This window comes from Eublepharis macularius, chromosome 8 (genome assembly GCF_028583425.1).
Source record: "Eublepharis macularius isolate TG4126 chromosome 8, MPM_Emac_v1.0, whole genome shotgun sequence".
NCBI classification, from domain to species: Eukaryota; Metazoa; Chordata; class Lepidosauria; order Squamata; family Eublepharidae; genus Eublepharis; species Eublepharis macularius.
The window spans coordinates 54,772,852-54,790,734 of NC_072797.1; the positions used below are offsets into that span (position 1 = coordinate 54,772,852).

A 17,883-nucleotide genomic window follows, 5' to 3' on the forward strand; every position below is an offset into this window, starting at 1 on the left:
ACAGGAGATAAAGATCTTCACAAAAAGGTGCAAGATAAACTAGTCTTAATGAGTACTAAACCTTAACTACTTGCCCCATTTGATTTCTCTTTCAGTACTGGTAAAAAATAGTGTCATTTTTAACAGTGCAATCCTACATAGAGTTACCCCAGTCTAAGCCCATTGAAATCAGTGCACTTAGACTGGAGTAACTCTGCTTAGGCGGACAAATCATACAGTGTTAGATACTATGGACTGTGAACAGAAACAGTTAGTGGAACAAAATTCTCTCCCTTATCTCTGTGCTCCTTCCCCAAAGCTACTCTTCATGGCTCAGGAACCCTTAAAAACTGCAGCTTGAGAGGAAAAGTCAGAAGACATTCCCTCACCTGTCGGGTGAGGTCTTCTGTTAACAGAGCAAACGCTGGTGCAAAGGAGGGTCAATTTCTGCTGATTTTGATTCCTCGCTCCTTCGCTTGAACCACCACCACCACCACCAGAGCAGAGTGATACCATCACTTCATGTGATCTGGACACTATGCTTCTGTTGATACAGCCCAAAATTGCATTTGCCTTTTTAGCAACCACATCACGCTGCTGACTCATGTTCAGTGTATGGTTTGCAAAGACCCCCTAGATCCTTTTCGCACATACTACTGCCAAGACAAGTCTCCCCCATCCTATAATTATGCATTTGATTTTTCCTACCTAAATGCAGAACTTCACACTTATCTCTGTTGAAATTCATTTTATTAGTTTTAGCCCAGTTTTCCATCCTGTCAAGATCATCCTGTATCCTGACTCTCTTCTACCATATTCTACCGTATATGCTACCCCTCCCAATTTTGTATCATTTGCAAATGTAATAAGCGTATACGATCTGCCCACATGAAACTGCAGAAAAAGGAAATTTCATGGACAGCTCTTCCTTGAAGAGAAATTATTGTTTACTGATTAAATGCCATAAGATATTAATCTCTTTAGGCCTCTGTTTAGTAGCCTGTGGTCCTCAAAAGCCATTTTTCACCACAGTAGCATGTCCTTGATAAGCCTGAAAGTCCTTGGCCATGAATCTATGGCTGTAATCCTCAGTACACTGACCTTATGTGAGTGGGCTAACTTTCAGGTAAACAGGTTCAGGCTGTTTTTTTAGTAGTACTGTCACACATTGTTATGTTCATCAACTTGTGTGTAACCATACATGCTTGCATTACATCACTAATTGTACTTTCACTTTCACTTTACAGGCTATGCTAAGCAAGTATACTCATGTAGATCAAATGAATGAGTGCAGAAAAGAGGTAAGATTTGGGTGCCTGTTTGTGTGAGAGGAATGCTGGATTCACTATCAGTGCTCAAGCTTCTGTAGATGTTGTATGTCAGTACAACAGAAAGAAAAAAGTTGTGCTTAATGACACTGTATCATCATATCAGCTATGTGCATTGGCCATAATTCCATAAGGTCAATGTATGTGCATGGAATGCTCTTCCAACCACCACATTTCCCCTTCTGACTATAGTCTCTTGTTCCACATCAAATGTTGCTCCAAAGAGTTCCCTAACCTTTAGTTGTGGCCTTTCAGAGGTTACAAGGAACTACAGTAGAAGCAGCACCTAAAAAGCCCTTGTTTATCTTCAGAATGCCTTCTCACACATTGAGAATTCCTTCTAATTTGAGGGAGGTGTTTAGCTGCGGACCACTTTCTTATATGGCTCAACTCTTATGGACATTGTGGCCCAGGCTGCCATGTGGGAAATTGTTCTTTTTAGCACTGCAAATACTTCTACAGGCTTGCTTGTCATATAAAATAAGAATCTGCTCTTGAGTAGATGTAACTCCATACTGGATAATGGCTGTAATCCAGGGAGATCGCTTATTCACAGAAAAAAGCCTGTATCCACATAAATTGCTGTGCATAATTTTCTACATAGCAACCCTTTAGATCATTACAGGTCTGCAACATTGGGCAGGGGACAGGTTTATCGGTTAGTTTTTGAAAGAGATCGCATGGTGCTTCATGTATCATTTATGGTAATTCAGCTCATCTCAGCTATGGTGGTAGTGAGCCAGTTTTTAAATCTGGAATGTAGTTACTGTTGGTGTTGGACAGCTCTGTGAACTAGTGTTCGTAATGACATGAGATTCATGGTAGTTATAAGTATTCTTGTTTTATAGGCAACCCAAATAGTCTTGTACAGGGCCTCTGACAATTTATTCTCTGAAATGCAATCTTATTCCACTTGCAGACACTCTTACTTGCACTTTTTTAGGTATCTTATTTAATTATGAACATCACTCTTGTTATATTTCTTACTGTCCTCTATTTCATTACATATATGGGTGAAAGTAACTGAATGCTAAGTGATAGAAAGAAGACTGTTTAGGGCCGGAATTCTGCTGGGCTCACAACAGTGTCCCTTGCTTCAGTTTGGTTTTGGTGGAATTTGCTGGTTTGACATGATTCTCTGGTTTAATGTTGGTCCCCTTGCTTCACTTTGGTTCTGTTTGGCTTTCTCTTGATTCAGTTTGGCAGCCCTGTGAAAGGAGGGCACCATGGTCCTGCTCGGTGTGGTACAAGCAAGGTGTGTGTACCAAGGATAGACTTCTTGGAGCAACCCGCAGAAACTAATATCCCCGACCATGGAAAAGGAATGTCCATCCATTGTAATGATCTAGGAGGGTTTCCAAGTGACCCTCTTTGTTGCCTCGTTGTCCCCCATCTTGGCACACTAGTCCCACTCCAGCAAACATCTCCATCAGAGATATTTGGTGTCCCTTCCCTACAGGAGACCTGGAGGGGGGAGCACCAAGATTAGTTGCAGGAAACCCCCTTGTTGTTGACCGTGTGATACCAGCCTATCTCTCTTCCTGCAGAAAAACTGCCTTGTGGTGCTTCTTCAAGTGGTTTCTGAGGCTGAGAGTTGAGTGATGATCGAGGTTTTTCCCTCGACTGACCCAGGCCCTTTGGTGCTGGCACTGTGCATAGTAGGGGTCCTCTTGGAAGTGTTCCCAGATGCCAGTGGTGTAAAGGCACCCACACTGTCCTTCAGCTGCAGGCACCCCAGAAGCCACCTCCTGTGAGGCACACAGGACAGACATGCCGTGTCATGGGGGGTGGGGCAGAAAGAGAGAGCCTATGGTTGAGATGTGGGGGCGATTCCTCCATCTCTTCATTTTCTTTCACCATCCTCTCCTCTTGACTCCTCCTGAAAGGTCTGCTGCTAGCCTCAGAGGAAACTGATGAAAGCTCACACACACACACACACACACCCAGTTCTTCCTCAGGTGAGGGTAAGGACTAGGAAACTCACATCCCCGCAAATGCACCCCAGAGGACTGCTGCTAGGTCTCAGTAGCTGGAGCAGAGGGAGCCTCAGTGGCATGCCCTTGCCTAATGCCAGCTCCTGCCACAGGCATCTGTGGGGCTGGCATTCCTGCAACTGCCTCAGCAGAGAGGACCGTGCAAGCCCTCTGGCTGGGCTGGTGGACAGCAGCTATGCCGGGACAGGTCACGTCCACGCAGGTTGAGGGAGAGATGCAGCTCTCCCCCTTCCCTCCACCTTGCTACTCTTCCCCTTTGCCTTTCTCCAGGGCCCAGCTGCAGTCTCTTCTCACTCATTCTGTCCCCCAGCACTGTTTAACTTCGCTATACTACACTAGCTCACTAACCTATAAAAATTCCTCCATTAACCAATCCTTCAATCCACCTAGCCCAAAATTTGAATTTTTAAAAGCAACTCTGACTAGTACATACCTAGTTTAAAAAGCTTACTAATTGTTTGTCTCTGACCTGCAGATTCAAAAGTCTCTTTTTAAGAAGCCTTATTTATATGTGCTATTAACTAACTACAGCAGCAAAAAGTGTGAGTTTTCTTCAGGAATCAAGCAACTCCCTGAAACCCAGACTATAGGTCAACCTGTAGTACTACAAACACTACTTCTAAAACACCTGGCCCAGCTTCCCTGGTGCCAAGAGATCCAGAGCAAGGTTGCCGCAGCCTAGTTACATTTTTTACTGAGGCAGGGGGTGCTGTTTATCTGTTTGACTAGAACACGGTAGCTGAACCCTTCTTTACAACTACACAACCCCTTTGAGCGGAAAACTCTTGCTAGTTCCTATAAGCGAAAAGTTAATTTGTGTTTGTTAATAAGGCTTACACCTAAACTACACTAAAAAACCTTTTGAAATGTTCACCCAGTTCTCCGAATGAAAAGTCAACTCATGGCAAAAAGAATAAGCACAACAACACACCTCTTAAGCAATTCTCACTCTGAAACTGACTCTCAACAACAAGAAGCAAGCAGCAACTTTTGCCATTAAACCAGAAGAAGCAATAACAAGAGAACAACTATCTCCCTCTCCACCCCCACACAAGAACAGCAAGTCTCTCAGTAAAAAATAGCAGACAACAGCAACTCTCTTGCCTGCCTTTAAGCCAGTTTGCAAGCAATAAGAGAAAAGAGCCCCTCCCCCAAGAATAACAGTCTGCAAACAACTGCAGCAAATAATTTAACTAAGTCAAAGCATACCTCCACAACTGCAAAACCCAATAATTAAAAATGAACTGTAAGAAAAACTTGTCATTGTCCCCCCACAACACCAGGCCACGACCTCTCCCCCCAAAGACAGGAAAAAACAGTGAGTCTATGCAATTCAAATCATAGAGAAGTCTTTCAGGCCCAGCACAGGTACTCAGGTTATGCTCCAATCCAGGAGTTTAGCAATCCAAGAGATCTGGCCCAGCCAGGCAGTGAATCCAGGGCAGAGAACAGCTGGAACCTAAGCAGCACGTACATAGCACAGTCTTCCTCAAATGAAGTCTGTGCTGTGATCCAGGCTGCTTTAATTTCTGCCTTCCAGATTTGAAAAAGGCTCTCTCCCATCAGAAAACTCTGATTGGCCAGACAACCAAGCTCTCTTCCACCACTTGCCACCTCTCACACATTCCTCCTGCCCCCTACCTTGGGCTCCCTTCTCTTCTCCCCATCCGCTGCTTGGAAAGCCTGGGAAGACTCAGGAAGCCTGGGAAGCAGCCAGCCAACAGGTTGAAGCTGTGTTTGCTGGATTAAACTGAACCAATCTGGTTTAATCTGGTTATTTTGATCCAGCTCCGAGGATCAGATCTGAGATTTTCTGATCTTGGCATAGCCATATTTTGCCAAATCACATTAAATCCAGCTATCAAAGACCATTCAGAAAGCTGGATCATATACTCAACTTTCAGGTTGACAAAACTAGGAGGCTGTCAGGCTCCGGGCCAGGGTCGTCAGAGCCTGAGGGGGAGCGTGCCCTCAAGGTTGACCTCACTTAAGCAGGTCCCTGAGTAAGCCTCAGAAATGGGGGGAGCAGGGGGATTTATAGCACCCTCGTCCCTATCTCCCTCCTCAGGTCGACAGCACGCTCCTTGCTCTCTCTCTTGCTTGCCACGCTTCTCTCTCTCACACCCAGTCTGTCTCCCAAATCTCCTCCCAGGTTCCCCCTTCCTGCCCGCTTTTATGGGGCCACCCCGGGTTCTGTCTCCCACCTCCCCCAAGCTTTGCCCAATCTGGGTCGTTTCCTCCCCCTCCCAGGTAATGCTGCCTGCTGATCTAGCCTTTGGGGAGAATTCCCTTGTCTGCCTTTAATTTTGGGCTCCACCCCATCTCTCCCCTCCACCACCCTGGGTGGGATCATTCAGTACTTGCCAAACTGGTTGTTCCAGCTCCTCCAGTTGGGGCCCGCCCTGATCGGGGCCTGTGCTTATTTTGGCACCGTTGATGGGTCCGGCCTTTTTGCCGCCTGCCCCTGTGACTTAGGGGCAAGCCACTGCCAGGGCTCCCACAGCCCCGTCGGCTGTCATGCCAGTGGTTGTCTCCAGCTCCTCTACTCTCTCGATGGGCTTGGGGGCCACCGGGACCTGGGCCAGCGTCTCAGGGGCTTCTGTCACCATTGCTGATGCTCCTGCGTTCACAGCAAGCTGGGTTGAGGCATCAGCACTTCCCTGGTGCCTCACCTCTGTCTCTTCTTTTGTCACTTGCGTGCGTCCCTGGGTTGTGGGTTTCCTCCCATCAGTGGGGGCCACCGTGGCCCATGCAGGTGCGTCCAGGGGAGATTGGGGCTCAACCACCAGACAGAGACAGACATTTTGCACTTACTAGTTTTAGATTTTAACTTCATTTAAAGTACATTACATCCAAAGTCCCTCTTCTGTGAGCAGAAGTGTTCTTACATTCATGCAAGAGGGCAGTTTTTGTCCAATCCAAATGCAGGCCTCTATATTGCATCTGTTATTCTAGAAGGTTCCTCCACAGTAGCTGTTCTCAGGGAATGTAGGCAGTTGCAGTATGTAGGGGGAATCTTAACAAGTCCTGTTCTACAAACAGAGCTCCAAGCAGTGTGTGCAATCCATATTGATAAGCTCACAAGTTCAACACACCTGTATTTTGATCACAAGTGAATATTTCTGTTGCATTTTCTCTTTGGATGTTAATGTTCTAGTAATAATGTTATGGAAATCCATTTCCTAGGAAAAAAATGTTTGTTCTAGAGGAATCGACAATGTACTCGAAGAATTAGTAGACAACCATTTGTTTCCAATAGCAATCACAGAATTTCTCTGCGGGAAAGATCTCATTCCTCCTGTAAAATTTCTTCACTCTCTTCTAGAACACATATTGCAGGTGAGGACGAAAGCTTTTGGGAACTGGGGACGGTGCATTGGCTATGGGTGTGAACTGTGAGGATGTTACTCTATCTCACCTGCATCATTAACTCATTAGGCGGCCTTAGCCAAGTCACTGTCTCTCAGCCTCATGATTAATATGAAAATAATACTGACAAACATAGCTAAGATCTTTGGAAAGATTTCTAAGATAGTACAGATAGAATGCATTGAACACGCAGATAACAATATGTAATACACTTAGAATTTGATAAATAGAGCTGTTTTGTGTTCTTACATTTTAACCTTTTTGTTTTTCTTTGTTCCTTTTTTTCCCTCCAGTCTCATTTTTTGTCTAATTCAGTAATATATGCACAGTAGTTTTATTTAGTTGTTTATATACACTATATACACTGATGTTGCTATAAGAATTACCCCACCTACTAATAAAATATCTGAGCCATATTAGAAAAGCTGGGCAGAGAATAATACAACTATGGCTCAATCTGTTCAGTAGCACGGCAACAAAGAAGATGCTTTCAGTTGATGGAGAGCCCTCTTCACTGAGAGATCTCACCAAAGTCATTGTCACTAAGGCCAAAGGGCCATGGATGGGTTTGTATACATAATCTTATGTACTGGCCATGGCTATTCAAGCCTTAAAGCCCCAGTCCAAAATATATATGAACTGGCTGTGATCTGTAATGCAGAATAAATATTGTGGGCATGTTCACATTGAGAACTGATCCCTGCCTTCAAAAAAGGCAAGCATAGAACCCCCACCCCTCCAAATCATTTTCCTTGTTTGGAACATCTGTGTCGGCTTTAATGCAGAAGTTGATCTGTAATAGATTTGGAGCCCTCCCTCCTACCACAATGAGAGAGATTCCGCACACATTGGATAATGCACTTTCAATGCACTTTATCAACCGTTTGAGGTGGATTTTTTGTTCTGCACACAAAAAAATCAGTTCCAAATGATCTATAAAGAGGATTGGAAGTGCATTATCCAACGTGTGCGGAATCACTGAGAGTCCGTCTGGCTTTTACCTAGCACGTATAATCATAAATAATCCTTACTGTATTAGGAAGACTAGCCTTTTTCCAAGTATGCTGTAAAAAAAAACAGGAGAAGGTCATATCACATTCTCATACAAATTACAAATATGTACAGTAATAAACAGTTTTTTTGTGTATATCTTATTGGGCATGTCATCTTTTATTCAGGATGGTCTTTGTTTTAAATAAATATGGTCTAGGGTTTTTTTGTCATAGTTTTTTTTAATGAAACCTGAAAAGGAAAATGGCTCAAATGGCATATCCAGTAAATAAGATACTAGAATTCATTGCTTCTAAAATTGCTTAGAAGAGTTGTCATAACTCCAGCAATAGGAGCAGTAGATTTCAGCTTTTGTTGTGTTGGACTACTGTTGGTTTGTTTTGAACTACAGGGAAATGCAGATCCTACCCTGTCTGTCCAGTTTTTTCACTTCATGTACACTCTGCTTCAACATGATCCTCCTTGGAAATCACCCCCCATGTTAAAATACTATCTGGAAGTTCTCCAGTGTCCTGCTTGCATGATGGGAACATGGTCTCTGGTGGAGATGCTTGTGAGGTAAGACTACTGAGGTTTAATGACAGAATAAGAAGCTGCTTGTATTCGGGTTTTCGTATACAGACGGCCTTTGTCTTATTGACACCTTCTTGTAATAAAAATTGATGCTATTTGGGTCCTCAGGATTCCTGCTCTGTTTCCTAGAGAGCGTGTGCGTAGCCAGAATGGAAGAAGTTTGTGCAAGCTAGAGAGGGACATAAAAAAGCACCAAGCTGTTCGTGTTGATAACTGACAAAGTAGCACATTTGTTAAGGGGGGGGGAGGAAATACCCTAATTTATCAAATGATAATTTAAACCTTTTGGGATATATGCACCCTTTACCTCCCTTAGGTCTTGCCTGTACTACAGTAACATTTGTCATTCAGTATGTGATTCAGGAGCCATAAAGGAAGACAGGATGTTTCACAAAAAATTGCTAACGTTTATCCTGAACCTGTTTCAAGCAGAAGTGCTGGCATTAACAAAAAGGTGCGTTTTAGTTAAATAAACTCCCCCCCCCTTTTTGCTATTGCCTTTCTAACATATTTCATTATTCTACAGTCAAATGGTGCCCATTTATGTATTTTAGAAGTTGGCTGCTTCTTATTGTGTGTGAGAGAGAAGTGTATATACTATTCATCTTTCACCCTGACTGTTTTCATGCTGGAGTTTATGCTAAAGTATCTTTTTCAGAAAAAAAAATCCAGCTTCAGATTAATGGGAAGATGTCTAAATCATTTGAAATTTTTACTTTCACAGATTAGAATAGGTGCTTAATTTTTAATATGTGTGTGTGTTTTAAATTTCCAGCACTTTGCTGTTTTTTAGTCTGTAGTAGAAATTAAGAGAAAGCATTTTATGCATGTAATGTTGCTTCTTGTTGTGACACTGTGTAGAGAAAGTACACCGAAGTAGGAAGAGGGCTGGGGCTTGTGATCTTATTCATTGTATGCACTTATTTAATATTTTTAAGTGTAAAAACGTTAAGCTTTTAAAATAATGTTAGTAAATTATATTTATAGCAGGCCAGCTAAGTCCACATGTGTGAAGCTTTGTTTTTTCATGCAGCTGCCTCATTTCCCATGAGGCAGCTGCATGAAATCATACAGCAGGATTATTTTCAAGTTCACAGGGTTGAAATATACTTTACTTTGCCTGAAATGCTGTCTAGATCGTGGCCTTTAGTAACCAGTTATCAAAAAGACAATAGGGCTTCTCTGTATTTTAAAACATGCTAAACTAAAGTTTTGACAAAAGCCATGTTGTGTGTTTATATATGTTTGTGGTTACTGTAACCAAATAGGAATAAATATCTAGAAAATATTCTTTTCTTTTACAGTTTGTATGACGAAGCCATTCCATTATCCTTGCAAGTAATGCCACCAACAGTTCTTCTGAAAACATTTTGGTTGGGCAGTGACTCGGTGCTTTCCACCAAACAAATACAAAGCCTAGTACACTGGGTCATAAATTCGTATAGAAGAAAATACAAGACAAATGATGTGAGTGACTTCTGTACAGAGAAAAGATCGTATTTATATTTTGCTCTTTTTTCAGGACTGTTGTTAAAATTCCACAGCTTTGTCTTGTCACACAAAACAAGTTTGCTTTTGTTCTAAAATAAGGTTAATTCATGTAAACATTTTCATATGTGGGAAGGTAATGTGAATTACACTTTTAATACTAGCCATTGTGCACATTCACTGTTCTTCATGGAGAATATGCACATAATATATCTATAAAAAGGGAATTATAGACATTGCCTAGTTAGTATACATACTCTTCAACAGACTTTGGGGGATGTGCATAACTCGATTGTGTTCTCTACATTGTGCAGCCAGTATTTATAGTCTCCAAGACACATCAAAGGATGTGCACACTTCAGTATAATCACAACATAATTTTGTATTTTGCCTGTACAGTAATTATTAGGGATGTGCACCCAAAAATTTGGTTGATCCAGGTCCAGGTTTCAGAGATACCAAAAACATTTGTAACTCCTGAAATTCAGGTAGAATTCTCTACTCTGGTTCAGTAAGATTAGAGAATCCCATATTTATCCAGCCATTATTCTGTATGGGGAAAATATATGGGGCTGGGGACTAGCATTGTTCAATAAAACTCCAAATTGGCAGGGAACCTACTCCTCACTATCCACTAAAGTACCCCACGTTTCAGGAAGACTGGACTCTGAGATCCAATTCTATTAATCTCTGAACAAGGTGCCCTCGGCCACTTTCCATTGTTCCCTGTGGTGGGAAAAATTCAAAGATGGGTCTCAGGCAAAAACACAAAGGGGCAAGACAGCCACTAGCCAAAGGCACATTCGCAAATGCAAGCTCAAACTAGAAAAAGCCCAGCAGAATGAACTGAACCAAGGAAACAGAAATCCCCCCAGAATCAAAAGTAAAGCAAGGAGCCCAACAAACCTGAGAATTATATCAAACCAGTGAATTCAACCAGAACCAAACTGAAGCAAGAAACCTTGTTGCAACAGTGTTTAGTGTTCAGCCCAACAGAACCGATGTCACTCACAGAAGCCAGGTAGAACTCGGGGCCAGTGGAGGAACACCACAGAACAGAATCAAGGAAGTACTGCAGCCACCAAGCACCAAAACCACCAAGCACAAGGCTATGCCAAGTCAACTCAGTTGTAACTTAGGCCTCTTCTGCATGGTGAACTTTACATCAGACTTTCTGCATATTCAGCCCATGAGGTTTGGATCCGCTCTATTAATAGGTTCTGGTCCTGTACTGCTTTGAGTCTTTCATTCTCAACTTTGAGGGAAACAAACCAAAGTGGTGTCCATTTTTTATTTCCGCAAAAGAAAAATGCCCCATTTCTGCTATAGGCTTTGAGGACGCATCAGTTTCTCAGTTGGTCTGCTGAGGACGTGTCAGTTTCCTCAGTTGATTGTCTGAGGAAACGAAAGTTTTTAAAGATCTTTTTTAATTGCACTGATGTTGCAAAGTTGCTGTTTTTTTAAAAAAAAATGCCCAAAGAGAATGGCCGAAAAAATACAGGAAACACACGTGAAAACTTTAAAATATCAAGTGGGATTCAGGGCTCTCTGCAGAGTTTTTGTGTTAACTGTATTGCAGTGTTCCTCACCCCTGGCAGTTGCAAGAGTTATTTTCTATAAGGGACCGAGGTTGCAATTTTGCTATGTAATTTAAAAAAAAAAAAACAGGAAAAAATCTGGATTGATTGCTGGTCAATCAATCAGGATGCAGGGGAATAAAGGAGAGCGAAAGGTAGGGATAGGGCCAGGCCTCACACCTAAGAAAGCATTCTGCACTTCAAAAGGTCCCGGTTTGGTTTGGGTGAGAAAAACCATTGGGCTATGTGTGCAGGGGGGAAAGAGGGATTCTGCAGCAGATTGAGCCTTTCTCTGTGTGGAACACAAAAAAGTCTGGGAAGCAGTTTGGATACTGAATTGGAGTATTTTGACTGTGTGTGCAGAACTCTGGAGAGAAATCCATGCAGTATGGGGCCAGAACTGATAAAAAAGACCCTGTGTAGAAAAGACTTAGTATAAGATGGATCTCTCTTGGCCCCAGAAAATTAGAGGGGGGAGTGATTTGGGGAAACCCAAGTTCTCCTTTCTTTAGTCTCTGCAGTCTGTTCTGCAGCCTACAATGCCCATCTCACTAGCTTAGAGGACAGGTAGAAAGCAACTCACAGGGCTCTGAAAGGTAGTCCTTGTCTACTGCCTCTGCCAAATCCTGGCTCATGCATGTCGTTCCCAGAGAGGCTGAGCATCTCCCAGATGGCCTCCATCTCCAGGGACATCTCCAGAGTGGCCATGGGGGAACTTGCTGAGAAGGAGCAGTGTGGGGAACAGCAAAGATGCCCCCCAGTCCTTTTTGCAGGCAATGTGTCCTTCCTGGCCTGTGTATGCCAAACCCACTGACACTGTCGCTCAAGCTGGTGATCGTCCTGGCCCACTCAGTGATGCTGCCCTAAATGTTCAGGTCACACACAGATGCCAACATGCACACTTTCTCTTTAGAGAGAGGTTCCAGCCGGGACCTGATGACCTGTTACAGCCTTCTCACAAGCATGCACGCTGCTAGAACATGGACTGCATATCCGGGAAGTACACCATCCTCCTCTGAAGCGTTTGGATCAGCGGAATGACCAGACCCAGGGTGGTCCTGTCAGACAAGACTGTGATAGTAAAATCCTTAAAGGGCCCAAGCATCTTCACCATCTGGGAAATGGTCAACCACTCCTCTTGGCTGAACTGACTCTCTCCCCTCCAAGTGTTGAGAGCTACATGGTGAAGGCGGCCCATTGCTCCACCGAACAAACACAGCATGGGTGTGTTTCCACAAATTCCAGCAAGTGTTAACGTCACCAATCAGGCAATGCTCCAGCACATCTGTCAGGACCTGCTTCTAGCACAGTTGGTGAGTTGCTTTTGCAGTGTGCAAGAAGTGACCCATAATGTGCCAGTATCTTAGGAGGAGACACTGGAACTCATGAGTCACAGTCTCTAGTCCAGGTTCCTCAGAAGAATCCGGGCCCAGAGCATCCCTCACCATGAAGTAAAGTTTGTGAGCCATGCTGTAAATGCCTTTGAGACCCACTTAAACTCTCAAACTTGACAGCAGCTACTCTCTTGCCTTTAAACCAGCGTATAAAGCAACAATAACAGGAGAAAAAGACACACACACACACACACACACCCAAAGAAGAGAGCAAATAAATGAATAGCAGTTAACAGCAAAGTTCAAACAAACAGTTCAGCAAAAACCAAAGCATACCCCACAACAGGAAAAGCAGTTTTTGAAAGATAATCTGTAAGAAAAAAAACTTTGTCCTACCCACTTCCCAGACACCAGGCCAATCCCTCCCTGCCCCAAACTACAGGAAAAAAAGGAGTATATGACTCTTAAGCCAAGTAGAAGTAGTCCAGCAGGCAATGCAGGTCTTTTCCTCTAGGCAACAGTGTAGCAGCAGTAGGCAGGCAGCAAATCCACTGGTGGGTGGTGGGTAGGTATATACCAAAGACCGATAGAAAAGAACAGGCCAGAGAACCAGCAACACAGCACTCAGCAAGTCAGCAGCACCCAGTCTCTCTCCGAGATGAGACCACACAAAATGGAGTCTGCTCTGAGCCAAGCCTGCTTTATTAAGAGGCAGTGCTCTTTCCTATCCAGGGAATCCCATTGGCCAGACAAAGAGAGCTCCTGGACAGATTGGCTACTCACCTCCCTGAATGACTACCCCCTTTCTCCTGCCTGAGTCCACTCCCCCTCCCCTCTTGGAAAAAGCCCGAGAAGTGACCAGCCAAGAGGCTGAAGTAGCTCTTCCTGGATTAACCCTGATTAATCCAGGCATCTTGATCTGGTTTACTGGATCAGATCCAAGATTTTATAGTCTGGACTGTCAATGCTGGATTTTGCCAAATCAGGATAAATCCAGTTTAAAAAGCCAGTTCAGAAAGCTGGATCACACATCCTCAGTAATTATGGACTCCAAGTAACCACAGGGAATGTGTATATAATTATGCAATATAATGTGTATATAATTATGGGATTTTGTGCATTGTTTGGGAATATTAATATGTATATATACAGTAACAAAGAGGAATTATGCACATTGGGAAGTGATCCTTTCTTTAAGAAGAGTTTTCTGCAGCCCCGAAGGTCTTCCACCCCTGCAGTGTGCTCTGCTCACAAAAGTGGACAGAGACCTTTCTTGAGTATGTTTCTCTGACTTGACATTGTGTTGCTTCAGACCAACTCACTTATTCACTTACTCATTTGCATCATCAGAATGTGAGAACCATTATGTCTCCTAACTAAAAAGAGATATAATATTGTAGATCTATTCAAAGTAATCTCCTCTTCTAGATCTTCGAGCATGAAGTAGCTGAACTATTGAATGGAATTTTGGGAGCTGTGGTGGAATATTGGATTATTTCAGGATTCATAATGGACAGAAATGTGCTACATTCAGTAGCTGATGACCTTGCAACTTGTATTACCATTTCATGTGATGGTAAGTTCTAATGTTTAGTCATACATGTGTACAATTCATCATAATAAGTTTGTGTATGTATCTCATTCCAGCTAGAGGACTGCAGTAAAACATTTGGCTGTTAATTCAAACTTATGTGGAACCTCTTACCCTCTTAGAGCCAAGCTACAAGTGACATCTTACACAGGTTGGACACTTGTCCGCTTCCCTCAAGTTTTGATGGGAAATGTAGGCGTCCTGGTTTTACAGCTTGGCTCTCCATTACAGCTGCAAGACCAGGATGCCTACATTTCCCATCAAAACTTGAGGGAAACTGTCAAGTGTCCAACCTGTGTAAGATGTCACTTACACAGGCTCTCAGAGTGGAATTACACGAGACATGCAGGCGCATGTTGGGTCCTGCAAGGTTCCCTGGGAAGTGTAGTCTTTAAAAAAAAAATTCCTCCAGTTGTGATTCTCTCCTCAGTTGGGGAGAATCACAACTGGAGGGATTCCTCTGGGAGCTCAGGGAGGGGAACAACGTAACAGGAGGCAGGAAAAAAGCTTTTTTGCACCTCTGATCTAGAGAAAAACCAAGCTCAGTGAATTTTTGAATGAGAAAATCTCTCCAGTTGAGCGGCTGTTCTTTGTAAGAAAATCCACTCCGCTCATTTTTCCTCCAGGAGCTTGGAGATGGCGGGGGGGGAGGGGGATGTAACAGAAGGCAGGAAAAAAACAAAGAGAAAATCCGCAATGTGATTTCCCCACCAGGAGAACAATGGGAGGGACTGGGATTCTCTCACACGTTTTTCCTGCCTCCTGTTATGTCATCGTTCCCCCCTCCCCCCCCCCCAAGCCCCAAGAGGATTTTTGAGAGAGTCCCTCCAGTTGCAATTCTCCCTGGCAGAGAATTGCATTCAGCAGGTGGTCTTTGTAAGACTACCCCTTGTAGGGAAGCTTGTGGAACCTGGCGCGTGAAGAACACGTCTGGCGTCTTGTTGTAGTTTGGCTGATGATCTCCCCTGTGCTCATCCTCTCTTTCACAATTTCCTTCCCAGTTCAGAAATCTCTCTGACACTGTCTTCTCAGTTTCTTCTGTGGAATTCCCTCTTCTAACCTTCCTGTCCTACACTTTCTTCTTTCATTAGCCTGCCACTTCTTGAGTATAGTGAAATGCAGAGCTCATTTTGAGGTGGAACACGCAGGAACGCAGTTCCGCAAGTTCCCCAAAGAGGTCATATGTCAGGTGGCCCTGCCCACCTGACTCTTGACCATTTGGGCCCGTTTCGGCCTGGATTGGGGCCAAAATGGCCCGGATCGGGCCTCTGACAGGTGGTGGATCACTCTCCTGTTCAGCAGTGGCCCGATCCTGACTATTTTGGGCCCCTTTTTGGCCATTTTCAGCCCCTTTTTGCCATTTTGGGCCTAATTTCGGCCGTGAATGGCCAGGATTGAGTCCAAAACAGCCAGGATAGGTGATGTCGGGATGTGACATATGCAAATCAGTTATGCTAATGACACACTTCTGGTGATGTCAAAGGGCGTGGCATGTGCTAATGAGTTATGCTAATGACTTTCTCCAGCTCTTTTTCTACAAAATGACCCCTAGTGAAATGATACCTTACATCATAGGTAATTTGTGTAACAATTATAATTTTAGGATAGGAATTTTTTATAATTTTTAGGTGAGGAATTTGAAGATAGCATTATTAAAGCCTCGGGGGGAGGTTCTCTAGTATTACGGCTCATTACACATTTGGGGCATTACCTCAGGCCTAACCTAGAAAAGCGAGCACAAAAATATGGAAGCTGGAAGTTGGTAACTTGGTTTATTTAGAAAATTTCGATGCTGCCTCTCTAAAGAACCTACTTAAGGTGATTTACAAAGTGAGCCAAAAATATGTTATATACATTATTAACAATTAAAACGTACTGTTATTCTGTCTGTATCTTAAGAACATCAAAAGAGGATCCTAGGAAAACAAGATGGCATTGATCTCATATTTTATCCTTGCAGCTGTAGTTGTTGGAAAATGTTTGTTCACAATAGGTCTATATGTTCCTCTCTGTAATCACTGGTTTATTTACCAATAAATAAACTTTTTAAAAATGAAAGCGGAGTTTTGAGTGTAGTCTGTCCGCTCTATATAAAAAGGCTGACTTTTCACTCACACTGTTATAATCCTCCTTGGATCTCAGTGAGAAAGGCAGACTATATATATATATTTTAATAAATAATAAACTTGGCCAATGGTTACCAAAGTACAAAGAGAAGGTGCCTGCTTGGATCTGAACTGGTAAAACTTGACTGAATTCTTAAGATCTGCCCCTTCATCCAGGGAAAGTTAAGAGTAGGTGGATTGGGAAATGCCTGTGAATTGAAGTTTTGTAGTTAGGAAAATATTTATTCATTAGATTCTTGTGATGTTGACAGTGACAAAAAGTTCTTATTTCTATTTGAGAATGGTAGATTTAGGCTGGAAAAGTGAACTCATTAGCAACACAGAACTTGGATCAACTAGCTAAGTTTCATTTCCCCTTAATAGAATGGAGGTGCCTGAGGGACCTTGTTTGCTATTTTTGGGCACCTGCCTCTTCTTTTTTCTAGGCCTGTCATGTCTATACCCCTACATCCATGCCATTGTTCTATGTATTGAACCATTGCTAATGCTGTACCTTGATTTCATTTGATTGCAAGTGCTGTAACCATCACTTTCGTTTCTCTAGCAGCCTGAGAACACAGCTGTCTTATCTCTTTTCTTTGAAGCTCACAGAAGTGACCTTGTACTGTCTGAAATGTTACAGTTTACTCTCATGTATTCCCAGGCCATTACCCGTGCAAACCTGTGGTCTAGGTGGGAGGGGGGAAATGAGTGGGTATTTAGAGTTGTATTTTCTTCAAGTCTCTATTCCTATCAAGGAAGCATGTACTGCTTAGATGCTTTCCTGCCTCTGAGTAATTCTATGGACATATATATGGAAATGATTGGATTTCTGAATAAAACCATTTAACCAAGAGCTTGGACTTCTTGTTTCAATGGTACAGGGACCCATCTACCATATCCTGTCATCCATAGCCTGACAAGGCCCTTCATTCTTGCCCCCCTTCGACAGTAAGGCAGGTCATCTGATTGTTGCCAGAAGTTCCACCACTGTCAATTTAATCGCTTGGTGCACGGTAGTATAAGTTAGCTCTTTTGCATTGTTCAGTCATAGGAAAAGCCAACGTTTGATCCTTTGTCGTAGTGTATAGTTACTTTAAAAAGAAAATTATAGGCCTTTCAGCTTCAGCTAAACAAATGTCTGTACAAGCGGCACAGTGGATTCTTTCTGTTAGGTGCTTTGAAGATGTCAGGTCATTTGGGCCTACTCTTGTTTTAGCCAAGGTTATATTTTGGTATCCCATTAGATAACATCTGCCCTAACAAAATGTGTCCTATTTCTGTAGTATACTTTCATTTCCTCACCCAGTTGGCATTCCAAAGGCCAAGTTGACTTATTTCTCAAATGCATATACTGCATCACAACAATGCTGTCAAAAGAGTAGGCTTCCCTGATCAATTCTTAGGAGACTCTATGGAAGCAAAAAAAGTTCTCTTAAACACATTCCTTTGTCACACTCTTAAGAGTAAGACTAGCCAGCACAAGGCCTTTGGGGAAAAAACAGTAAGGGGTGGTGATGATGGGAGACAAAGG

The 17,883-nt window shown here is 43.0% G+C and overlaps 1 protein-coding gene across 3 annotated transcripts in view; it reads left to right on the top strand.

Annotated features, from left to right (window-relative positions):
* The window catches only part of SLF1 (SMC5-SMC6 complex localization factor 1), a 46,287-nt gene that overhangs the window by 16,113 nt on the left and 12,291 nt on the right, over positions 1-17,883 (top strand). For all 3 annotated transcript variants that reach the window (XM_054987264.1, XM_054987265.1, XM_054987266.1), the window contains 6 exons: positions 1,227-1,280; positions 6,488-6,640; positions 8,073-8,239; positions 8,571-8,708; positions 9,559-9,721; positions 14,082-14,229. In XM_054987264.1, the coding sequence (XP_054843239.1) occupies positions 1,227-1,280; positions 6,488-6,640; positions 8,073-8,239; positions 8,571-8,708; positions 9,559-9,721; positions 14,082-14,229 (823 nt within the window). The remainder of the gene's footprint in view (positions 1-1,226; positions 1,281-6,487; positions 6,641-8,072; positions 8,240-8,570; positions 8,709-9,558; positions 9,722-14,081; positions 14,230-17,883) is intronic.